General features: G+C 40.1%; 1 protein-coding gene across 3 annotated transcripts in view; it reads right to left on the reverse strand.

Annotated features, from left to right (window-relative positions):
* Positions 1-7,765: 7,765 nt before the first annotated feature.
* Positions 7,766-26,583, reverse strand: part of LOC103475879 (roundabout homolog 2-like) — a 90,430-nt gene continuing 71,612 nt past the window's right edge. For 2 of the 3 annotated variants that reach the window (XM_008427819.2, XM_008427818.2), the window contains 13 exons: positions 25,306-25,430; positions 25,035-25,206; positions 23,796-23,972; positions 22,145-22,171; positions 21,989-22,028; positions 19,916-20,043; positions 18,990-19,262; positions 18,149-18,311; positions 16,942-17,187; positions 15,655-15,863; positions 11,951-12,112; positions 11,574-11,828; positions 7,766-8,698 (listed from right to left, as the gene is read on the reverse strand). In XM_008427819.2, the coding sequence (XP_008426041.1) occupies positions 8,697-8,698; positions 11,574-11,828; positions 11,951-12,112; positions 15,655-15,863; positions 16,942-17,187; positions 18,149-18,311; positions 18,990-19,262; positions 19,916-20,043; positions 21,989-22,028; positions 22,145-22,171; positions 23,796-23,972; positions 25,035-25,206; positions 25,306-25,430 (1,979 nt within the window). In that variant the 3' untranslated portion in view covers positions 7,766-8,696. The remainder of the gene's footprint in view (positions 8,699-11,573; positions 11,829-11,950; positions 12,113-15,654; positions 15,864-16,941; positions 17,188-18,148; positions 18,312-18,989; positions 19,263-19,915; positions 20,044-21,988; positions 22,029-22,144; positions 22,172-23,795; positions 23,973-25,034; positions 25,207-25,305; positions 25,431-26,583) is intronic. The other variant, XM_017308646.1, reaches the window with a different exon arrangement.

Genomic DNA, 26,583 nt, shown 5'->3' on the forward strand with positions numbered 1-26,583 from the left:
GGGGGGGGGATTCGTGCAAAATGGGGGCAATTTTATGATTTCGAATTTTATTACAGCCGTGTTCGAGGGAGATTACTCTCTCTTGCAACAGGCAGTTGGCGAAGAATTAAGAGGCGTCGGAGATAATGAAGTTTTCAGCAGCAGTGATGAATTTAAATGTGTTTGTTGGAGCTCTATCCACTGTCTGTTACTATAAATGTTGACTGTATACCAGTTGGGAACCCGCACGTTTACTGCCAAGAGAAGGTTTGCTCTTGCAGACGAGAGGCAAACAGAGAAAGACACCTTGGCTCCAACAGGCATCTGGAGCAGGAAGCCTTGATCGGTCTGACTTGTAGTTTAAAAATTGAGCTTGAGCTAAAGTTGATTTAACCGACCCCCCCTCCATCCCCCCCTCCACGACCCCCCACAGGAATATTTAGCGAAGTAACCCAGAGAGACCGACTAAAAGTTTTACCCAAAGTGGTTTGCGCTAGTTTACATTAGCAGGCCATCAAATTAAAATGATATCCTGGATATAAATACAGCAGATAAAAGCAGGCAGTAAAAATAAAAATACACTCACATTTACTGAGTGGTTTGTCTGCCTCCTGACGGATGCGCTTTGCATAATAATAACAATCTATTTTGCATCACAATTTCTGTTTATGCACAAATGGTTCAAAAGGAGCTTTTTTTTTAAAAAAAAAAAAGGAAAAAGAAAATGCAGACAGTAAGATGGCACAGATTGTTTCCACAACAGACTCTGTTTAAATCTGTTATTATCGTGTCTCCTGGCTAATTTGTTCATTATCATTATTCTGTTCAATTTTTCTAAATACCCATCTCTGGCAGCGTAGGTAGATAGTACGGAGGGACTGGTTGCCCTGCAATATCAGTGGCAGATTCGGTCTCCCAAAAGGGTAAAATAAGATTTTTTTTCTTCTATTGCAGCTAAACTAATGGGACAGTGTGTGTGTGTGTGCTTAGCTCAGCAATTTGGAAAGGCCACAGCAATTATAAAGAGACAAAGATGGCAAGACGGAGGGTTCAGGGGGGAAACCAAGGAATGTAAAACATTGCTTTCCAATGCAAAACAACAAACATTACAAAAGCAACGGCAGAAAATGATTAAAATAATAAGATTCATAATAAGAAAAAACAGTAGTGTATGTAATGTGGTAATAGTTCTGCAGAGGTTTATATAATGTCACATTAGAGCCAGCAAAAGGCATGACTTAACTTCTTTCGTAACTTTTCGTGCACAAATGGATATCTAACAAACTTTTTTTAATGATTGTTTGCAAACACCACATCAATTTTAGCTTCTGCTGTAGAATGTAGAATGCAAAGAAAGAAACATGATCCAGTGTAAGCGGKTTAAACAATAGGTGCTATCGTGTGTGATGGGATTTAACTGGAGGTGTGTCTTTGCTTTGGATATACATCTTTGGGTCGACTGCCAATTATATMATTGGACAGACTTTAACCATGGTTAAGATTAATCAAGGAGKTTTTTTTTCTGCCACCAAACTCCTGATTAGCTAGTTATATAGCTTAACAATTTAGACAGGAGACCTAAGAGATAATAATGTGTGACTTTACAAAGCTTAGCGCAAGGTATGAACAAATAAAATCTCTACGGATGTAAAAAAAAAACAAACAAACAAAAAATATTGACATTGGGTGATTTTTATGGTAACACCATAACAGCAGGGAGCTTACATTAGTTCCAGAACAATCAGTGTAGCCATCAGACTTAAAGAGAAAACTCATCCATACCAGTGGATCTTTTTAATCCCCTGTAGAAAATGTAGCTTCAGATCCTGCTATACCTGGGCGCATTTCTACTTGACACTATTGGCTGGTGTTTGCAAAACAGCCAATCCAGGAGCTGCATTTATTTTYCTTAGTGCCGATTGGCTGTACCCCAGGCAGCAGAAACTGCAGTCGTTAGCTCTCATAATAGTGCCAAACCAATGCAGGTGGTCTGAAGGTGAAGGGAAACCATCTTGAACATTTTTTCCAGTGATTCACAGCCTAATAAAGTTCTGTCGTAACAGCTGGATATTAATGCAAGGTGTGAATGGACATTTGGGCGTCATCTGCAAATGTGTGCATCCCGTATAATGAAAGCCATGACGCAGAACACTTCACTGAAAGAAAATAGTATGTAAAAAATGACACAAGCTTTTGTCAGAGCGTGGGTGACCKATTCAACAAGTAGTGACTGATTGTTCTGCACAGATTCAACAGAATCAATTCCTCCTGACTGATCTTTATTTGCCAATATGTTCCTGCGTCAGGAAGCTCCAAGACGTYGCATCGGCCTTCGTGTCCGTTTCACAATAAGGACRAGCGGCAGCTTAAATAGAACTAGATGTGCCGTGAGAGCGAACACCATGAAAATAAATTGGTCGCCGAGGGAGCTAAAGGCCAGAAACCCTGTGGCCTTTAGCTTAGCCTCGGGGTATCTGCGCCACAAAGCGCCGCTTCAGGTGCGGAGCATGTAGATCACAACACGGTTTGAATGTTGCAATTAGCCAAATGTCATGAGTCACAAATCAGCCTTTTGAGGCGAGGTTACACATAATCATAGTGAAAAGGTTGTGCACCACATGTTGGGAAAATTTTCATGAAACACTGCAGCGGGCCTCTAAAAAARGAGAGCGAACAGTTCCCTTTCTTATGTTAATATAGTCATTTCACCTACTGTGTAATCAGTGGAAAAATCTGACTGCCGGGAACAGGTTTCTGAATACACCCTCCTAATGAATACAGTCAGGCACATTCTGTGAAACATTGTGGCTTTGTTTGGGATTCTTAATGTTATTTGTGTTTCAAAACATACACTCGAGCTTTTCAGGAGCCGTAATTGCGTTGCCAACATTTTCCTTCCGTGTTTGCTCTTGACATTTTGCTCCACGCGTCGACGGCATTACATGTTGGAAACAAACGCGAGTGCACAGGTTTAAACTGTCCTGGATGTAACAAATGTGCACCAGAATATCATAATAATTGTCCATTTCCTGGACATCGCTTGATTCTTATCGGGAATTTCCCTTTGAATGCATAAGATTATTGAAAGTTGAACCTGGCAGACGGCCGTTCTCAAAGGTGAAGCTGTCTTTTTACATCCTTCAAGCGGAGGTCAAAGGTCAGGGTAAGCTGCAGAACCAGTCTCACCCTTGACCTATATCTTTCCCTCAAGTGTCTCGGTCTGAGGAGGCAGCATGAATTTTGCATTACTTTTCACAATGTGGTTTTCCAGACGGTGAGTCTTTTTATAGTCTGCCGGATTTTGATCCTAAACCGTCTCAGCAGATTAATATGGTGATGTTTTGTTTATACCACCTATATTTCGTTCATGCCTCYGCAATTTAAATTCATGTGCAGCTACATTTAGGCGTTGTCCTGAATTTGTTTTAGCGACAATCAGAGAATCAAGTCACAATCCACAGAGACATGAACATRAAACAGACTTGAACACCTGAAAGATTTGCTTTGTCTGCCATTTATTGGACCATCAGGTTATATTTTACCCATCATCTAAAAGTGGATGCACTCACCAGGCAAATGATTAATCAYAGTATCTTGTGGCCATGTGAGCAAAATGCCAATTAATACCAAAGGCACCAATATGTAGCGGGTTAACAAAATGAGCCACAATCATATATTTGCTGTGTTGACGGTTTGTCCTGTTCATTATAACCCACCATCTTCTGCCCAGATATGGATTTCAGTGCTTTGGGTGTTCATTGTAGTCCAAGATTTAGTCCTGTGGTGAATGTTTGACGGAAAGCCTAAAGCAGCAGTGGAAACCGTGTCGAACCTCTCASGTACTTATTGCTGATAAAACGACTTACAAAGACTCCTTAGAAAACTCTCCCCACTTCCTGGGTGTCAGTTTCATAGGAGTTTCTCGCCCGTAATTYGCTGTTTTGTCACCTGACACCTAAAGAGAGACTCGACTTCTTTGATTTCCTTGTTGTTGTTGTTGCTTGCCTTATTACAGGGGCAGGTCGGGACATTTTTGCTGAAAAGCCATCTCCYGCACTGCTTCAAACCTTCAGATGAGAGTGGGTGGCCACACATTTTGAGAACAAAGCTGAACCTCGATCTGACCAATGGAAGCAATCCCAGGTACACACAGAAGGCACTTTGGCTCTTCCTCTGCAGCTCTTTTCCTAATGAAATGCCCGTGAGTGTGAAACAGTAAACTCGAAGTCAGAAGCTCCCAGTATTTCATTGGTTTTTAATTGCCCTGAGGGATTATCATTATTATTTTATCTCCTTTGGAAGTCTATAAACGGATTAATCTAAGATTTAGAAGGTTTTAATACAGCTACACAATTATTACGCCTTGATTTTTTTTTTCTTTCAGYCTATAAGAAATGCTGTTGTTTTTCCGAGAACGATTCCTCCGAACGTTTGAGACGCCCGCATCTCCAACGTGACATTTCTCCGTTGTCCTTCTGCATGTTCAGCCTGTTAATGTTTGATGTTTAAGGTTGACGTCTCATAAAACCCTTAATAATTTGACCTTTTKTCATGGTTTGCAATTTCGTTGTCTCTGCGTTATCCAGAATTACAAAACTCGCAGTTGAAGCATATCGATGGGGCCCCGTCTGTTTGCATTTAGACAACTGGATYTTACAGGTGCCCAGTGGGAGCCCTCCACACAGTACTGAGTGCATTTTCCAAGATAAAACATGGGCGAAAATTGCAGGTATTGACTATTTATTGCCACTCCTGACAATTTGCAACTCATTAAACTAGAGTCATGCTGTCGAAGCCTTATTTTGAAATATTTTTCTTTCCTGGTTGRATGTGCAAAATAAAGAGCAATACACAAAATATTGTCATATTTTGCTCCAAGCTATGYGAGTCAAACCCAAAGTCATCATTGGTCTCATCTTCTAATTGGAGTTTTTTTTCTTTCTTCTGTATGCTCCCTTGCATAGCTTGATCAGTGTTGATGCAATTAAAAAGTAATGATTTTAACGTAAATTGTATTTTAAGTTCTAATAGAAAGAGCTTTTATATACGTCATTGATATTTCCAGGGATTTCTATAGAAAAAAAAATCCCACAATTGCAAGTATTTTCACCGTTCCTCAGTGTTGCTGAAAGAACTAAAACATTTACAGGTCAAATGATCCACCAAGGGATAAAAAAATATATATATATCAGCTATAATTCTGTTGCAGTACACTTATTTTTYACTGAACCACAGCCATCCACAAAGTAAGCACATCATTCATAGACCGGGATATTAAGGAACGGCTTTGTAAGGCAGAAGTGAAGCAATATCTGTACAAACAGAGTCCTGTAATTGGGCTCTGTGGGCTGGCCTATTTGTTCCTGTTGCTCCATTAAACTCCCGTGTTCTACAAGCGGGGTAAATTAGAAGAAGCAAGTACGGCGTTTGTCGATCTGGCTCCGACGAGGCTGAGAAACCCAACTTTCGTCGACAAGTAATAGGCGACAGAGCAGACCGTGTGGTATTCTGTTGGCCTCATGGCACTTTTGGGAGCCCAAGAAGCTAGATATAAAGCTTAAACGGTCAAAGGCMCTTTGAGCCGAGACAAAATGTACAACATCAGCAGAGCGGCCTAATCCCTGCGCATCCATAACGAGAGGCAATGCTTCTCCGCAATTCACAAAGCAGCAATTGCATCACCTGGGGGCCACGCAGTCCGACGCCGAGAGCAAAAACGAATTTATCTTTGTGGAACGCGAAGCGGGCCTGTCGTCCAGCAACGATGATGACAGAACAAAGTCAAACTGAAATTGTGTGAATTTCCTTCATCTATCGCAGACAAAGTTTCGCACATGAACSTCMGAMACCYGCCAGCATTTACTAGTAACCAGTGCAAAAGATCTTAAAATGAATTGGTGTTTTATTGCAGTTGCATAATGTCACACAATGAATATTTATTTAGTGGAGGGAACAGAACAATTAGAAATATAAAAAGAATTCATATGGCTATTATTAAAACTCTTTTGTTTTTGCCAATTGGACAACACTTGAAAAATTTGTCATCTCAGGGTTTTTTTTTGTCGTTTTGTTTTTCCTCTCAGATCAACCTGCACACTGTGCATGATGACATGATGAACATGGACTCAATCATGATCTAGTTTGTAGATCACAGAAAGTTTAGTCATTTTCAGGTATCTCTTTCTGTTCTTATAAAGATAAACACAAAATCGCCTAATTTCAATTGTATCTTTTCTTGTAACAAAAACCATTTATATTAAGGTTCTTATTTTTGATGCACACTGACTTAAAAAAAATAAATAAAAGTACAGTGTTCTTTAGGTATTCATTTTTATGTATTCAATACAAATTGTACAGCTTATTTGATAAAAAAAGAACCAATCACTTTTGCATAAACCAGTAAATAAATGTAAACAGTATATTTTTCAAATGTTACCATGTAATTTTGAGGTACTGCACTGAAAATAAATTTTTAATCATCATGCGTGGAGGCGGCTGTGCTCTTGAAATCAATCCCTTAAGCATGTGGAAATATATCTGTTGTGGGAGTTGATCAAAAATCAAATCAAACTAAATAAGCCTATCAAATCTATTTTATCATACGGGCAAAGATGCTGCAATCTGCTTGAAAAATACCAAAACTGAGATCAAACATTTTCCAGATTTCATCAAAATGGTTTTATTATATTCCTTTCACTTTTGAGTGCCGTATATTCGTTAATAACTCCATCCAGCTCTTGTGATAATAATATTSCTGTTAAATTTGGAACCAAAATGATTCTGCCTTTCCCTGCACACTTTTCTGAATAAATGCAACGGTTGCTTCGGACTCATGCGTCGTGAGGGAGAGATTCAGTTCATTTTCACATACACGTTTTATTTTGCATCAAGGATTAAAAAAAAAAAACAACAAAACACAAAAAAAAAAAAAACTTCTTCTGTATGTGGCTGTGCATTCCTGAAGGCAAACCAATCTGTCACGGAAAGATCCTTCACATGGTGAGCAATTACAAGAAAAAAAAAAAAAAATCCCAGAACATAATCATCCCAACAGGTGTGGCGACCAAAAACTCTGGATACATTTGGCAGAAATATCTTAACAAGCTGCATTTGGACATCTTGAATATTAACATCTGGCTGTCAGTAAAATCTGGAAATGAAGATGTTTTTAGTGTAAACCGAAAAGTTCGATAAAAGGAGTCGAGATGCTGCGACAAAAGTACTTGTCCCTTACAGATTTCTTCTGTTTCAATGTAAGACAAAGACGACACAAAAAACAAAATTGCCATTTGATTAAGAGAAACTGAGCTACCCAGAGCAAAGTGAGTATYCTAAAAACATTCCAGCCTGACAAAAATGCCTCAACAAAACAACTCCGTAAGGGGGCAAATACTTTTTCACAGCACTGTAAAAACTCCTGCGTGGCTGCTGACGTAGACGAGCATGTGTGGCGACTGATCTGAAGAAATCTGTAATGCAAGGGGGCCGATACTTTCTCAWAGCAGAGTATGTCATATATGTTAGAAGTCACATAGAGCTGTCCTATATTTTACACACTTTCTACCTGCAGGTGAAATTAGGTCAYTTTACTCCACCTGTCTGATGCGTCATCTCCGACTTTCACCAAGTCGCTTTTACCGTCTCATTTCCCATAACTGTCACATTGCGTTCTTGATATTGCACATCATGTCAAGAGATGTTACTGGAAACAATACGATGATATATTATTTATTAAAATGTTCTTCTTCGGAAYGGCAGAGATGCAGCCAATGTTTTRCGTCTTTCCTTTGGATATCAGAGTTAATGTTCTCTTTGCCACCCGCTGAGAAGAGTTCTTGGCGTAATCTCTAACGAGTTTCACAGCAAGAGATATGAAAGCAATGTTAGTTCCTTTTCTTTTTTTTTTTTTTGTTTCTTTTTTTTTGTCTTTTGTTTCTTTTTTGGCATATTAGTTTCAAGTGTGTACCTGTTATTTCCCCAAACGATTACAGCACAGCCAAATATACAGTACGACCCCCGACTCTCCACTCTTTTAATATAGATCTCACTCTTTTCCATTATGATTCTCCTCCTCAGCTTAGCTGAAAACGAGTTTGTGCTTATTTTCACCCAAAAAAAGTAAAAAAAAAAAAATGCTCTGTGCAAAATACAACAATACAGTAGCTTCGTTAAAAAAAAAGCCAACAGTTTGAGCATGATTAAAAAAAAGATAAAAAAAAAAAGATTCACAGTAATAAATCACAAAAAGAGACGGTTGGATTCGGCTTGCATAGCAAAGCAAACGAAAGAGAAAAACAAAATAACATTAAAAATATATATTTACAAATTATGCAAGTCCTTTCATCATTTAACAAGTCATTGTTGTTGTGTGGTTCCTTTTTCTTCACATCTCCACTGTGTGATCACCATGTGACAGAAAACAGAAGCGGACATATAACATATTATTTACTCTTTCAAAGAGAGAAAAGGGGAAGACGGGGGGGAGAGAAGGGGGGGTAAAAATAACACTGTGAAAGTGGTGTCTGTGTCTGTACATGACATTTACAGCTCTATGTTTCCTTCAACGCTTTTTGCTCTTCTTCTTCTTCTTCTTCTTCCATTTATTGTCCTCTCCGGCTTCTAAATACCATCCTTGCCTGGAGAAAATCTCATAGCGCTTACAAAACAAGAGGTCTGGGGATGGACCACATCTGCAGGAGATGGATGCCTCACAATGACTCTGAAAAGAAAGCCAGACGAAGAAAACAGAATTACAAAATGGGCTCAAAATCCTTTGCTTTTACATCTGGGGCATCGTTGGGTTTGTGTACTTGAATGCACCATCTGACTTTTCAGCTTCTCTTAATGCAGACATGTAGGCTTTCCATTTAAATTTTATTCTTAAAAACTATTAGAATTTATTGTTGTTGAATTGATGACAAGTCAACCTGGTAGAAAAAAAAGTTTATTTTTATATTTAACATAATCATCATATTTATTCTGTATTTTATCCTTAAAGGTTGAAGTATTTAAATAAACGGACATGTTTTTTGAACAGATTTTGTTCCTTGAAAACAAATAAATGTGGCCATTTATTAGAGCTGTAATTTGACATCAAGCTTTTGAGACAACATGACGCATTAAAACGGATCCCCATGTGCTCCGCACTTCCGCTTTCTTGAGCCATGTTTAGTTCTCATCCCAACCACTAGGTGGCATCAATGCACTTCTGGAAGTGTCTTTAGTGTAAAAGGCATCTCAACCAACATCTGTGGTATTTATCCACTCACTCATGAAATTAATTTATTTTATTTTCCTAATTAGTGTGGCACACAGGCAAGTTGGATCGAACCAACTCAAAGGGGAGGGAAGAACAGACTAAAACTGTGCAGTTATTTATTTTTTTTATCTATCTTCAGTTTGTAGATAAAATATTTTTTAGACTTTATGCATTCATCCAATCCGAGGAAGTGATCAGATCTTCTCCTATCAAAAATGGGGGAGCAGTTGCTCTACTTCTCAGGCGCTGATGCAATAGGATGTCAAACTTAAAGCTCTTGCCTTCACATTTGCGACTCAGTAGCTTACACCTACTTCACCATTTGACCGTCACATGCTGACAACAGCTGGATAGCTGACTTCACTCCAACATATTGTGGCCTTTTTTATTATTGTGAGACATTGCGGCAATAGATCCTCTTAGTGTTTATAAACGTCGAGGTACAGTGTTTGCTCGGAATCCAGAATTTATGAGCTGAGAGGTCAGGCTGACCTTAATTTGATTATGCACCACTATACACTTTCCTCTAAAGGAAAAGCTGTAAACCTGTTTACAAGCCTGTTAACATGTGGGCATCTAAACACAGCAATTTTAGAAAGCTGTTGTGAAGGTCAGCGCTGCTTAATCTGACCCAACCAGGGTTTAACACTCCTGGATCTTGGACAAGACTCAGTTATGTAACTAAATGTATGGACACATCTGAGAATGAAGCAGACGATGAAGCTTTTGTAGATTACTGCTCCACCACCACGTTAAAGGGAAGCCGAATGAAACAGGACGTGCTGTTAGGCAAGCCGTTTGGCATATGTGTCTCCCAGCTATGAAAATCTTTGCCATATCAGTCGGTCATATTGGCTGAAATCGACATTAGGAGGGTATATTTCTCTCTTTCTTTCTTTAGCTCCATCAGTCTTCCCATCAGATCTGTGTGAGAAGTTCACTGGTCTTCAAAACAATGAGTTGGTGGTAGTATGGCATTAACTTGTTGAGTTGGCACAGCAGCACTGTTTAGTTCAATTTAATAAAACTCTAGTTCCTTTGTCTAGAAAGTCTGGTTCATTTGAGGAGATGTGAACGTGCAATCAAACTCTGAGGCAGACCAAAAAAAGTTAACTCTGGTCTGCTTAAAAACCTAGGTCTCAGTTCGGCTGAACTCTGGTGTGGTTTGAATGCATAAGATTGCTGCAAAAGATGGAAGTTGACTATACTGCAGGGCATTCTGGGTAAATACAATTCAAAAGAATGTGAGAGACTAGAGCTAGCAGGAGAAACGGCTACAACAGCTAAAATCCGACTACACTCCATTTTTTATTATATTTTGTAAAAAAAAAAAAAAAAAAAAAAAGAAAGTTGTGCTCATGTCTTTTATGAAGTTTTTTTGATGTAATTTCCTTTTGTAGTTATTGCTGCAGCGCCACCACAGGTGAGGTGGTGAACAGGGTTTTTGAAGGGTTTAGGTTGTTGACACAGTGCAGTGTGGAAGAGAAACCCTGGCAGCTGAAAATGTAACAAATGTTGTAATTTTGGTCCCCAATCAAACCCAGTCTACCAGACTACCGTGTGTGCAAACACTCTTAGAAACACTGAGGTAGAGAGGAGCATATTTTTATAGATCCCTGTGAAAAACAAAAGGGGAATATCAACAAAGGTGTGTAAAGAACCAACTGGTATCTGTTACATATGGTTTTACCACCAATGCAGTTTAAGTCCAAGACAAATGTGAGAAAATGAGCTCATGCTATTCCATAGCTAATCAGACTTTTAACAATTTAAACTTAGTCTTTTCATCCATTCTGCTTCTCCCATTTGGCAACCTAAAAGCAAAACTAACAYGAGTTTTTAACACGGCTCTCAACACATTTTATTAGGCTGTTGGTCTGCATTACTCCACCGCAAGTCCATGATGAAAGCTGGTGTTTGATCTGGCTCAGAATAGTGTTGGTGCTTAGGTAAAACTGGCTTCGTTTTCTCAGAACCACAGCCAATGTTTTTGATAGGGGAAACTGAAAGAAATGATGCCAAGGGGCCACTGGCAACAGCTCAGCGCTGGAAGCAGGTTTTTGGTATGTAGGTTGATTTTGCATTTCCCCACAGCTAGAAATGCGTTTTCAGAACAAACGGAAAACATTTCTTTTAAAGACACTCATATACATGTGTAATATCCCCCATGTTTCCAGATATTTGTGTCTATATTCTGTGATCAAAGTTTTCCAAGCATATGCATTTAGGAAGAGCTTCCTTGCAAGTCAAAAATCACCATGCTCTTTTGGAAACACCCCTCTGTGTTGCATTCACACTGCTCCGTCTCCATGAGAGTTTTAGTATCGACACTTACAGTGTTCCCTTTTCTCTGTGCCGTTGGTGGGAGGATGCCCATCGTGGGAGAGTTCTGCGCCAGGTCTCTTGTGGGAACCCCTACCCAGGGTGGCCCTGCCGGACGATGTCGTGCCACTCCAGGAAGCCATATGCTGTCTCTCTAGCGTCGACACGGTTACCATGCACTCCTCCGAGGGGTGCGGTGCTGCAGCTGCCCACGGGCTTTGCATGTGGGACCCCATGCTGTGCAGGGACTTTGTGGCCGGCGCGTGGGCTGTCGAGTGGATGGTAAGACACGACAACGTGGAAATGAGACGTCATGACATGTGCCTGATCACAAATGAGGAATCGTGTTTGAGAAACAGTCGTCTGGGAGCGCCGGCGTCCAAAACTCACAGTCTGTGTTGGTGTCTCTTCGTCTGGGAAGAGTTCCAACCTTGTCTGTCTGAGGTTTGTGGCCAGTAAGCGGTGCCCCCTGGTGTCCGAGGCTATGTGTGCCATGTGCGCCGTGGTCTGAGGAGCCAAAGCTATCAGTGTGGCTGTGGAGGGAGGATTTCCCTGTGATAAGAGGAAATGAGTCAGTTATGATAGATGATGATTCATCCACAGTTAATAAAATATATCAGCTGTACAATGAGTAGAAGGCTAACAGTGTTGTGCAAAAGGATTCATACCCCAGATTTTTTATTTTATTTTACGAACGCAAACTTGCTTTATTTTTGTTGTATTTTGATAGTAGTAGTAAATACCTGTGGAGCAGAAGGACAACAATGTATTCAGCCTCTTTTACCCCAGTGCCCCTAAATCAAATCCAGTGTAACTGATTGCCTACAGAAACTTAGTAACCCTCAATGTAATTTAAGTGAATCTTTGTAGAAATTCAGCTGTTCTGTGAAGAACTCAGAGGGATAAACTAATAGAGAAGTTTAAAGCATATTTAGGCTTTAAAACAATTCTCTATGTGTTGAATCAATTATCTGCAAATACAGAAAGCATAGCGCAGCTGCAAACCTACCAACGCATGCTGGTCCACATGCACCGATAGGAAAGATAAGGAGAGCATTTCATCTAGTTTGTAGCTAGAAGGCAAACAATTAAACCTTTTGGCTTGCATTCAAAATGCTGAATTTAACAGAAAACTAAAATTCCACATTACCCTAAAAACACCAAGGTGAATCATGGTAATGGCAGCATCATGCTGTGGCAATGGATTGTTCATCTCCCAGCATGACTAAATCCTAAACATAAAAGCCAGACTACAAATAATTTGTATTAAAGAATATTCATGTGTTAGAATAACCGAGGTAAAGCAAATAGACCTGAATCAATTGAGCGTTTAGTAGCAACATTTAAAAATTGATTTATATAGACGAGCTTCTTCCAGCTGCAGTTTTAGTTTGTAGTGAAGAATGGGTAAAAAAAAAAAAAAAAGGTGTGTATGTCAAAGTCATGGAAGAGAAATAAACCAAGACACTTGCAGTTGTGTTTTCAGTAAAATGTGGTTCAAAAGGAGGGGCGGACACAAATACGCACCACACTTTTTAGATTTTTATTCGGAAAACAGTTTAGAAACTATCATTTCCCTTCTCGTTCACAATCACACGGTAATTTGTGTAGATTATTCACATACAATTTCAATATCCTGATGTTTTATCATCAGGGTATTGATAAAACGTCAAAAAGATGAAATTAAGTGAATATTTTCGCCATGCACTGCAGACCTGTCTCAAAACGAGGCACAAAGATGTTTTCCCACATCTCAGAGGACAACAGAGCTCACAGTAGGTGTGCTGTTCAGAGAATTTGACAGCCTTAAGGACAAGCCATCCTTTGTGGGATAATAAAAAGCGATGTGGCTCCGCCCCGTGGCTTCAAGGAACCAGACCAAAGATGCATATTTCCACTTATAATGTGTGTCTGTAAGATCTGAGACGATAGCACGTTTGCATTGCTAATGTGTGTAAATATTTATAGTCGCACTGTTTCTGCCCCGCGATGGGTTATCAAAAGTAATGAACACACACGTATTTCTCAGCGTGCCCGTCAGTCGTAACTTATCAAACGCCGGGGTCTAAAAACGGTGCAGCTCTGTCCCTGTGGGAGAAGCCATCAAGTTTCTGAGTTCTAAAGAATAGCTTTCAGGCGGAAACCTATTTATAAATGCATAAAATTGTAAAATATTTTATGGCTTCTACATTTATCCGAGAATGATGACATGTCCTGAAATACATCATCTAAAACAGGGGCTGCAATGATTCAAAGTCTATGAATAGTTTTAGTATTTTGCTGCCTCTGTTTCCACCACAGTGGCTCTAGTCGTATTGGAATCTGATAATTGATGGCAGAGCTCCCAATCTACCAATAAATTGTTGTTCAATCAAACTGACAGACAAGAAGAACATTAATCAGAAAACCAGCCAAGAGACCCGTGGTAACTCTGACTGAGCTGCACAGATCCTCATTTCTGTTGGCACGATTACTTGTGAACTCCACATGTCTGGCCTTTTTGGAACAATGTAAAAAAAATAAATAATGAAAGAGAAACATAAAAATGTCAGTTTGCAACTAGAGGGTTGGGTCAAAAACGTAGAAGAAGGAGATCGGATTAGAGGACATCTAACTGGAAGTTTTAGCGTAAATGCAAACTGCTATGACTGACTGAAAGCTAGCATGTCAACCCTGCTGAATACACAGCCCCCATATTGGAGCATGGTGGGGTTAACCTTTCATTGTTTAAACTAAGTGTGTAACAGAATATTAAATAATGTTTTGTTTTATCATGCATGGAATTTATTCACTGACATTTCCTCCTCTCATCTTTTAAAAATTGGCCCGCTACAAATAGTAATCCACTTGCTTCTTCTCTGAACATGGATCTATTGTGTTTGGAGAAATTGACCAATATAAATGCAATTTCTTGACAAAGTGCTTTGAGTGGCTGTAGTGACTCTTCAGCAACAGGGTGAAAACAGAAGGCTGTCAACAGTTTTTTTCCCCTTTCTTTCAGAAACATGCAGCACATTTGTTCCATTCTAAATCACCTTTACTTTGCCAGTCAAATGGGCACAATTTGTATATTAAGTGGTAAGACACTGCTGTGTTTTGAAGTACCTTTTATTCTTTTTTTTTCATTTTTCATCCACTGAGAACCACGTTATATATTATTGTTTAAAATGGTCTTGATCAATAGTTCCTCAAAATTTCTGACGAACTTTCAAAGTAAGATTTTGGACTTTTTCTGACTTTTCTTCGTATTCTGCACAGTTCTTAAACTCGACTCTGGCAGCATACTGTGCAAGAAAAGAGAGCAAGAAAAATAAAAGACCAGTGAGATGCATCATTTTCAAGTAATGATGTGGTACTTTCCAAATTCATTAATTAAATTAAGCATATATAATCTTTTGTATATATTATAGTATAAACTTTACCTTCATTACTTCTACTTAAGATACAAATAGGTCCGTAAACAAAGACATGAATTAAAATATGAGTAAATAAAATAAAAATAGAAATAGAATAACTCCTCTAAGTTTTAGAAAATTAAGTTCCTAAATATCGTATTTTAAATTCCTTCCTCTGTTCAATTTGTGATATTTATAAACACCTCTGCCAAAAAACCAAAGGTGTAAACATCCTCAGAAAAGGCACATAGTGCTATTTTAGCGTTTATGCACCTCCAGATGGCTGCTGAAGGAAATTAAAGAATTCCTCAAACATGTATGAAAGAATCAAAAGCAGCAGTATGTTTCTGATGCTGCTATGAAGATCAAAAAAATTGATTTTACATTATAGTCCTCCCTTAAAGAACAATAAAATTATATGTTGCTTCACTATGTACATTCAATATGTAAGAAATGACAAATACGTTACTGGCTGTTGATTTTGAATATGTAACATTTGATAAAGCATAACTAAAGTTAACTCCTTTAAGATACAGAAAGCGTAATAGGACTATTTCATTTTCAACAAGTCAAATTGTAACTACACTAGCAGATTAAATGCTCTTGGGACACCTTGATCCAGCCAACCTCCCCATGCTCATCTCCTCAAAGTCATAATGAACTTTCATGTTCATTTTCTTTAATAATAAGAACACATACCTGTGCCTTCAAGGCTATCCACGCTGTGGCCAGGAGTGTATTCAAAGCCGCACAAGTTCTTTGACACCACAGCATATCTTTCATCCTCCTCCTCCTCCTCTTCTTCCTCGTCATCTTCAGAGAGGAGTGTTGCTCCCAGATCAGAGCCCAGCGTACTCGACATGAAGTCCATCGGCGTGCTGGACACATTAGCGCTGCTCTTCATATGCCTAATTAAATGTGGGCAAACGCCGCATTAATAAGCACGGTCGATCCATCAAAATGCAATGGAGGTCAGATAAAGAGCGGGAGAAATACCGCAAAACAAGCATTAGAATGCAGAGTCAGTGGATGCTCAGAAGCGTAAAGATGCAATGTGCAAAGAGTACGAATGTCTGCAGTGATTTTCGCTGATTACTTTCTCAGCAGTAGTGTGTGTTGTGCTAACACAATGGAGTTGTAATTGGACTGGATAAAGGATATCTGGATGGGCAGGGCTGTCAGCAACATGCCTGTTATCTCCCGCACAGCTGTCCTCCATGATGGCTCCAATCCCACCGTAGAGGAGATGCATGCATAATTACCAACTCTATTTACTGATGTCAGACCAGCATGTAAGACTAAACCCAGTCATTACCTCCACCCCACCAACACGTGTCAGCCCCGACTTATCAAGTTCCCCTCGGTGCTTCGTCGAAGGTGTAATCAATGGCAAGAATGTTTTTTATCGTTCGCCGGAGACATCGACTGCAGGTTTGGGATGACACGAGCAAATACCAGCATCCTAAGACGTTCGAATGCTGGCCATTGTTATGCAAAACCGAGACGAGATGAATCGATGGAATAAAATTACAGGTTTCTCTGCAACTGCGCAAAGCGAGGAAATGGCAACACCTTTCGTACAGAAAACGACCTGCTAAAACACAGTGTGGAGAGGAATGTAAAAATCTTTGAAGAGGAATCAAATTCCAATCAATAAAGAGGACGGTACAAAAAACTTTTAGCTGCTTTTTGAAGTCATTGAAAGGGATAGTTAAACAACACAGTGATGGCAAAATATTCCATAGTCAACGCTAATTGTGTAGGGGAATAACAAGCACTCTAATGCAGTGATAGGCACCAGCACCCCTCACAGCCCCACTAAGGGACAAGGGTGTACAGAAAATGGATGGATGGATAGAAAATTGCTACAGAACTTCAACAGGGTAGTTTTAATGGAGTGCTGTTTCTGAAAACCGACTGAAAAGGGTAACATATCTTTTAATCTACACGATAATTTAAAGAACTGCTGCTTTCATGCATCCTTACCATGCCTGCTTGGCTACTTCGTACTGGTAAGCTCTGGTGAGCTCATCCAAGTGGGCCTGCAAGATGGACTGCATTTCTTCATGGTGGGCAGAACTGAGAGAGGAAGATGAGGGCTGGCTGAAGGGAGCTGGCGAGGAGGATCTTCCTCTTAACGGTGGAGTGGGACCCCTCTCGTCCTCCGCCTCGCTGTCCAAATCCTGGTGGTGGTAGGTCTGGATAGACATGGGCGGGGCCCAGCTGTTGCTGCTGGAGTCATGAGGAAAAGATGTGATGTGGAGAGACAAAGAATTTAGGTAGTTATGGCATTTTATGGGAAGACACAGGGATCCATCCATCCATCCATCCATCCATTTTCTTTACACCCTTGTCCCTTAGTGGGGTCAGGAGGTCTTTGCATATCCCTTAGGCACAGGAATATGTAAAGATATTCATATTAACTTTTTCACATCATGTCAGGTTACAGCCACCAGCTTTTATGTATTTGATTGGGACTTTATGTGGTAGAAAACAACAAAGTAGTGCATAGTCATTAAGAATTATTTTTTCAAAATTATTGAGCTGTGACAGTCACCTGTTTGGTCACCTCAGACCACCTTCACTATGACTGGCATTTTCAGAATGCTGTGCTCTATTGTTTAGAGTTAGTAGTTCTTTTTGGGTCTCATTTAAAGAGAACCTTCTTCCACATGTTTTGCTCTATTCTACTCATGTTTTATGGCAAAACCTGTTAAGGCCTACATATACCACTTCACAGTCATGTTTGTTATTCCAGATTATTGATTTCCTTTCTTCATCTTGTTAAGTGGACAGCTAACTCTCGGTCGGTTTGCAGTGCTGTCCTACTCTATCCTATCATACAGTGTGAGATTTCAATTGAAGGAAATCAGGATAAGGATGACTAAGCCACATTTTTCAGATTTTTTTTCTGCAAAAACTTTTGAAAACCACATATCCTTCCACTTTATAGTTATGCACTACTTTGTGTTGGTCTATCACATAAGAGTCCATTAAAAGACATGCTTGGAACATGGCAGAAGAAGAGTGAGCAAATGTAAATGTTACAAATGTGTGCAGACAGCCACATATTTAAAAGGTTTTGGTAAATTTTGCCCCTGATGTTCCATTTGTTTTTTGATTTTTTTTTCCTTTTACCGTTATTTTTTGCCTTTGGCTTGAAGAGGCAGGATTGATGAAATCTAAGTCTTACCTTCCTTTATGGTTGTCCTGCGGGTACTGGTCAAGGTCAACCTCTGTGCCTGGCAGAGGGTGCATGGGTGGAGGAGGCAGAGGCATGTTTGCCCAGCAAGTCCCATTTGATTTTGAGGTTTTCGTCCCTCCCTTGATCTTCTTTTTCTTTGCAACCTTAGCACCTAAGGGTAGGAAACCAAAAAAAAAAAAGAGAGAGAAATAACTCTGAGAAGCCACTTTGTATTCTACTCTTCAGTATCAATTTATATAAAATGTACACACATTCAAGTTTGCTTTGAAAGTTATCTTCCATCAGCGCCGACAGCTGGAATCTTTAAAAACCCCTGTCTTTCTGCTCAAAGTTCATCTCTTCCTTTTCTTTGTGCTGACAGCACATTAAAACATTTCCCAAATGTTGACATTTCTTAAAGAGGCATTAAAAAAATCCCGCGGCAACTTGCTTTAAGATGCTTCCATACGGCTCCCCTTCTTTGGCTCGCTTTATCTCTTCCGAGTCTGACATTTAGCTGAACATTGTGCAGAAGTACAAAAGTGCAGACGGATATGCCTCTGTGACTTTACAAAACGTATATATGCTAAATAAATAACTGAGAAACGCTGAGGGATTTTCTGCCATCGCTAATCAAATTAAGCCAAAGGAATGCGTCATTGTTGCGTGACATTTCTGGGCTAGATAAGCTCTCCGGGTAGAACTGTGATGGAGACAGAAGAGTAATTAAGAGCACAGTCCTGAGGGTCCGTTTTAGTGAATATGTAAATAAATTCATTCCTTTCTCGTTTGTTCTTTCCTGGGGTTTAGCTTTTGGTGATTTTTGAACACATTTTCACGTGGCTCATACCAGCACCAGGTCGCCTGTCAGTTAGCGAGTAGCCCATGTTTGCCATTTCCTGCTGGGCCTGCAGAGACGCCTTCCAACGGGGATCTGGCCTGTCCACGGCCAGCTCATGGAAGCTGTTGGACTGAAGAATCTGAGTGGTGGCGTAAGGGGTTGGCTGGACGCCTCGCGCCGGGCTGCTGTAGCCTCCCTTCCCCATGAAGTCAATACTGCTGTAGATGGCCCCATCAGACAGCATGGTGCCTGTTTTCTCCACGGCTGCAGACGGTAAAACATCTGAGGGGAGGCGGGGTGGAGACAGAGCGGGGGGCAGCGGAATGGGCAAAAGGAAGACAACACGGAGAGATAAGTTGACATGAAGTTAACGATCTTTAAGGTCATTAACGCGCCCCGCTGTTCTGGCGCTCTGCATTAGCTTAAAAATAAAAAATAAAAAGGCGAGTCCAAAGTAGAGTTGATATAAATGAAAGTGATTATCAACAAGCATAATTAGCATGCAACGCTCGGTGGGAGCCTGGTGGAGTGTTCACAAGAGGGGATATTCAAACCGCGCTAACCTTCAGCTCCACTGTTTTTCACAGAACAGGAGCCTGTAGCTCACTAGTTTAAATCATAGCACTCAAATTAAAACCACGAACCTGGAGTATCAATCTCATGCAAGCTTGGAACATGCACAACAGCAAGAGAAGGGCTGCCAAAAATATATCTAAACAGCAAAAAATAAATAAAATTAAGCCAAATATCAAGCTTGTCAAATCAAATCAGGAGAATGCAACCCCTCAGAGGCTCTGTTAATTCGGATGCATGTGTTTGCAAATGCGATGCGCTGTCATGATGCTTCCCAAAGGATGAACGTCAAAACTGTCCACCAAGGCATTGCTAATACCGCATCTGCCCTCCCCTCTCTCGACGCCGCTCGTGTTTCTTACCTCCTCGGCCAAAGTTGTTGCCACTCTTTGGACTCCCTAAGCCTCCGTTCGCCGGGAGGCTTGTAGAAGGCCACGAGTCAGCCAACCAGGGAAGGCCCGGATCGCCCGCTTTCAAAAGCCCCGGGCGACTGTAATGAGGACGTTTGGAGTTTGACAAAAAAAAAAAAGAAAAGAAAAAAACAACACAGGAATGAGAGGGTGGGAGAAGCTGTTACATTGTTACTCAGCTTCCCATATGCAACGGTGATGCTCATTTTCTTCCTGCTGCATCAACAACAAATTGATGTGAAAACTCATTCAGCATATTCTCGACCGTGGAGCTGCCCCAGCACAGAGGCAACAATAAACAACAGAGAGACATAAAATGGCAAGTCTATAAATCAGCCCCTCCCCCCCGTTACTGATTCTAACCACCCCACCCCTCTTCTTCACCTCGCTCTCCCCCTCGAGAAACACGGCAGGTCTAAACACACACTAAATCCACTTTAGAGCCTTAGCACAACAGAAATTTACATTTTAAATTGAGAATCATAGACAGCCCCTGGCAGATCAGCCACACCGGAGTGCCGTCTCCATGGCAACAGAGACAGCGAATAGCCCATTTGGTGGTTTAAGTGAAAAAAAACCTAGTACGTCATTTTGTGCTTATTAAAGGTAAGAATGCATGCATTTGAGATAAAGGTGGGAAAGTTGTAAGTTGGACTGAGAGGTGTGGACAAAACAAAACAAAACAACAAAACAATTACCTGCCCTTTCAAATGAGCTACAGTGAAAATGGCAAGACACTGCTGATGCCTGCACATTCAGCAAACATTCTGTGCTCATATGTTTTATGTGCCACTATATAGTGAATTTTTCATTAGGTTCTACTCTCCAGGAAACAGAGCAGGCTTTTACTTGGAACATTTTGCTGCAATGTGATTAGAGCAAGAAACGTATAAAGAAACCAGCTCATGTCCAGATTTTCAGCTCAATTTAGTAACTCAAACATCACATTTTTTTTTTACTTGAATGCACAATGCAGAAGCACTCAATGCGGAAGCTGTTGCTGCAGGAATTTCAGCAACAGCTGTATCAGTGTGGTGTCTAAAGTTGACTTAGACACATAGACTTCATAGATTTATATTGGTAACTAAACTAAAAGTTGTTTTTTTTATCAGTAAGGACTACATTTGATTATCTTGCTACACTTAGGCTGGTCACACCTTATGTCAAATTTATCTTTTAAAACCATAGAAGGAAATTCTTTGTATTTCCAAAGATGTTTCTTAAAAATCATGTGTCATTGCCATTTCATAAAACCACTATTGTATGTTGTCCCTTCATATGAGCTGGAGTTATAGTTTTAATTCTGAACTTTTTATCTTTACTATTAAATAGAAGTAAAGCTATTTTTTTTATAATGACTTCCCTTTTACACACGCAAAGAGACTTATGCTCCAAATATGAGTATTTAATGRCTGTMACTGGAAAGGAAAGCTGTGAAAATTATTGTAGCTCTTAGCGAGAGATTGGAATCAGCTAAAATTGTTAGTGGGGRRAAAAAAAGTGGTTTTACAAGAAAAGCTTTACAGAAAACATYCCAGTGGACAAACATTTTCACTGGAGATTTTTTAGAATTTAAAGCTCCACTTAGAAGAGTCTCCAGGTCACGACTTGCTGCTCTTTTACGTCTATGTTCTGCACTGTACGTACCGTGACTGTCTGCTGTGCTGAGCTTTTTWAAACATCACATTCATCTCCTCTCCTCTCCCCCTGCGACCTCTCACTCTGCCAGCAACCTCAACACGAGCAGAGAGAGGCAGCGACTGAAACAGCTGCCCACCTGCATTAATTGCTAGCACTCACTTCAAAGGAGTGATTAATGATTTCATCAAGCGAACACCAGCRCGAATCATACACCGATACAGTATGAATAAGCAGGGGAGAAGGGAGTATGCAAATTCCATTCATCACAAGAGAACTCTTCATTTCAGGTTTTACAATGGGGCTCGAGCCAGCCAGAACGCTGAAATGTCAGCAGGAAAGCTCCTTCAGCGCGAGCTCCTTGGTTTGAAAAATTTAAACTCTCACCTTCCATTTCTGATTAGGCCTCGGTCTCTTTGGAACGTAACTTGAAGGGGGAAAAAAAGTGAGAAAAGAGAGAAAGAATTAATCTGCAGTCTTGTCCATTGTGGAGCAGCTCAAGAGTTTCATATTTTTTTATTAACACACAATATGGAGACGTACCAGCTCGAGTAAAGGTGAAGGACTGAACTGTAATTCAAAGAGACAAGAAAGTGGGGTGAAATAGTATAGAAGGTGATTCATGAATTTCAAGTRTACGTATAAGACAGAAGCCACTGGGCTACAGCTAAAGGAAATTCAACTGATTATGTCCATTTTGTCTTGTTTATTTGTTTCTTATGACAATCAGACTTTAACAAAAATTAATGTGAATATCTTCATACTAGCACTGAGTAACAATAATTATCTTGACATGTTACAAAATTCAACTCCCTAAAAGGCAGCAAAAACAAATTTCTAGTAAGATAGGACCATGTTTCTGTATGTTTTATGTGAAATCTGATGTTACTGTAGGAAAATCTTACATAAATTCATAGACAATTATATTGAGAGTGAAAAAGGGCAAAGAACTGTGAAAATATATATATAGTAATGTAACCAGCGGGAGATCAAGGTCCTTATGAAGGTATGCTACAATGTAGCATACCTTGTAGCTATATTTTATGTGGCTGATTTTAAGCTTAAAAATAATTTTACACTTTATARCATTTGTGACAGAGAGACTGTTGCTGGGACCTATAATCTGTGGCAAACATGCCTGGTCAAAACATTTTAACACATTCCAAAAAAAAAGTGCTTGATTAAAAAAGTTACTGTTACTTTATCCATGCATAATTAACTGGAACCGCATTAAACTATGCTATAAGATTAACGGGAAGTAAACATGCTAATATTAGCTTAGCACATCAAGAACCTCATCGGCAGGAGCAATGAGTAAATAAATTGAACACCAGCTGTAAATTGAAGAAAAATAATGCTATTAGCTTTCTTAAGCTAACAGTAYGTTTGAGCAGAATGTCCTACAAAAACTACTTTTGTAATAAAGTCTGTCATTCTCTAGAAAGAAGAGAGAAGAAATAGCAGTATAATGTGCATCAGTGATAAGTGAGTGTAGTGTAGTGTGATGATATCTATTGAGAAACTTCAGTGCTATTTAAAGCTAGTGTTTCTAAACATAGGCTACACAAGACATTGATTTTAATGAAGTATGGTACTGGGACTGAGTGGGCAAAAGCCTATTCTTTAATGACTGATTTGTATTGGGACATTCCTGGTAAACAGGATGTCTTAGAATGCAGATGAACACATTTAATTGGATAGATGGGATGATATAAATCCCTACTGAATTTTGGTAATTAATCAGTCTCTAAATAATGAGTACAAGCTGTAGCTCCATAATCATAAATGCATAAGGCTTGGGGGTTGATCTGTGGAATAGTAAGAGATTTTTTTATTTATTTTTTTTAATACCTAAACCTAGACGTACCTAATGTTAATAGACAAACACCACCAGCCATAGTCTGATAATGGAAATAGATGTTAAATTACTTATCTCGCATGAATGTATCAGAGTGTTGAGGTGTGGCGCTGATGGAACTCAGCAGAGCTGATACACATGGCTGCACAGTGAATTAAAGTAAATAGGGCCTATTTCCATCTGTGTAGAATATATTTTCTTTTGTTCTGCACTTTAGCCACCTCAAATGGAGTCACATCTGTGACGACATCAGCTTCCGCTGCAGGCGAGAGACCTACTGTGCTTTGAGATCTTGTGTTGATTTAGAAGCACGAGGGAAGTTTTTTTTTTTTTTACCTGCATAGTTGCTTAGTCCTTTCCTCTTTTTTCTCCTCCAGTACAGCCAAGCACTGAAGCCCATGAGGACAATCCAGCAGGCCCCTCCCAAACCAGCGATGAAAGCTGGCTGCTTCACCACGTCTGAGATGCTGTTGTTGCCCTCCGATCCTGTCATCACATCCTTCAGTTCTCCACCTGAAGGCACAGCAGAAGTTTCACATGCACACAGACGGAAAAGACACAAGGGGAACATCTGAATGCCAAATGATGCCTCAGTGAAAACAAAACATGAATATCACACAGTTTAGCTGTCATGAGGAAGAATAACACAAACCCTCTGCATACTATAAAGGTAAAGTAAAAAAAAGACTATATATATGTACATATATATATATAGTCTTTACATATATTTGGAGGGGAATGAAAATTCTGAATATGCAGTACAGAGAAAATCATGACAACTTCTCGAACAGATGGACAGCAAGAGAGGTCAACCGAAAACAAGGGGAAAGAAAAAAAATCTGTGAGAAWAAAACAAAATAAGAAAAAAAATAAAATGGCATCAGTGCATCCAATATAGACTTAATCAATTCAGCGGTGCACTTATCAACTTGAGCTGCAAGACATGAGATTGACAGAGCAGCTCCGACAGAGTTTGATTTTTCTGTTGCAGCTACTGTGCTGTGAAATTAGATTCACAGTCTCCAGCAGCAGATTCCCCCTCCCCTTTCAAACACACACACACACACGCACGCACACACACACACGCAAAAACGAACGTACATTCTCCATCATTAAGCCTCAGTCCGCCGACCTGCTTCCCCTTCTCTGTGTGTTAAGGGTGTTATTATATATCAGTCAAAAGTCATAGATGAAGAGCATCTGGCCTGGTCTGCGATATTGATTCAGGGCTTATATAGTCTGGGCATCCTTTGGCTATTTCAGAAGATGTGATAGGCTGATAAGCTCCTACAAAAACACAGCCTTCAATGTGTTAGCACCAGCTGCCCACATATTGAGGAGGATTATTGATATGGCTAACAGTACTTGGCACGGTGTTACCAGACACTACACTTAATGAATCACTATTGATTTCTCCACAGATGCCTGCGTTGTAAAGCACAATCTTCTTTCTTCTGGGGCGATAAATTGCTAAATCATTTTTCCAGACTCCTGATCTGCTATAGAGACCCAGGTACCCCCCCCATTATAAGGTCATTTCATTTGACCCCAGGATCGGGAGTGGGAGTGGATTACCCAAAATGATGAGCTGGGGTTTGCTTCTGACCCCCACCCCGGCGCTGGTGCCTGCCGCCACCTCCACGCGGTACTGCACTCCAGCCTGAAGACCCCCGACGACAACTGAACGGATGGTGGCGTCCACAGACTTGTTGATGTGAAGGCGTGTATCGTTGGCCAAACACCAGATCTGACACAGACAGACGCAGTCGACAGAATTCAGCGTAATGTTTTGTTACACATGACTGAGGAAAGTGAGTCTGGGTGGGGAGGGGTGAGCTGCACCTACCTTGTACTCCTGGATGATGCCGTTCTGTTGGTCGGAGGGAGGGGGGTCCCATGACACGCTGATGGATGTGCTGTTATGGCTCCCCACTGTCAACACCGCCACTTGCTGTGGAGGGGCACTGGGAGCTAAAGGGGTCAGAGTGGGGATCAGTGTGAGTTACAGCAGCTAGCAAACATATTCACAACCCTTTTATCTAACTACAATATATTTTATTGGCATTTTATAAATATCTGCAACACCTCCAGAGTTACAACCAGAGTCCTGGACGCATCTTATTTAGAGGTAAATAGAGCACATATGGGTCAATGAGGAGCCTTTTAGATTTTAACTTGTAAAAAACCAAGAAGAGTCATTTTCATCTTCTGTCATGAAGATTCAGTGAAATTATTCCATGACAAGAAAGGAACTAGTATTAAAAACCTGCACTTGTTATTATATTTATATTTGAAAGACATTAGTTGGTTCTTTGTTATTTTTAGTCAAAGGGATAAAGAGGTCCAAAGAGCAACTTCCATGTAAAAACCAGTTTTAATAAAAAAACACAAGGAAATAACTTATTGATATTATAAAAGGAAGCAAGGTCTTGGATATTACTTATCATGTTAAAGCAGAAATTGTCTCACTCTCTGCCGCAATTCATATTCATACAGTAAGTCCCACAACAAGGTACTTTCAAATATAGTCTGGCAGATGGGCTCTAAAACAATTCATCTCACAGAGTAGAAGATTCCAATATCTTAATGGCATCCTGAGTGACACAGGCCAAGTGTTTGAGGTCCAAAATGTGCTTTTCTTAATTGCAAAAATGACAGCCATTCCAAGAAGATCAGCAAGTTTAGATATGAACACATACACCCCATGCCAAGAAAAAGATGAGATGGTTCATCGCCACAAATATGGAGCCCTATAGGGAAAAAATTCTCTCTTGTTAATAAGTTTGGCTTATTTCTTTCTTCTTTTTCTTTTTTTTAAAGCACCAAATTAGCCCGGTAACCTATTTGAAGAGCTCAAAGATTTAGAGGGAAAAYAGGTGGGAGAGAGGCAAGCACGGGGTTTGCGCAACTAAACAAATCATCTCCTCTTGCTCAAAAAAGGGTAGTTCCAGGCACATAAGAGTAGTTTCTCATAATTTCCATTAAAGTAGCGTTATGTTCTGTCTGAGAGGATAAGAGAACTACTCTGACCCCGATTAAGAGGCAGTAAAATAATAACTCTCTCTGCACCTTACAGAGATAGCGCGCAAGGCTGGCACTTTTAAAGCTGCGTGGAGAGGCCAGA

The sequence above is a fragment of the Poecilia reticulata genome, linkage group LG14, assembly GCF_000633615.1.
Source record: "Poecilia reticulata strain Guanapo linkage group LG14, Guppy_female_1.0+MT, whole genome shotgun sequence".
Classification (NCBI taxonomy): domain Eukaryota; kingdom Metazoa; phylum Chordata; class Actinopteri; order Cyprinodontiformes; family Poeciliidae; genus Poecilia; species Poecilia reticulata.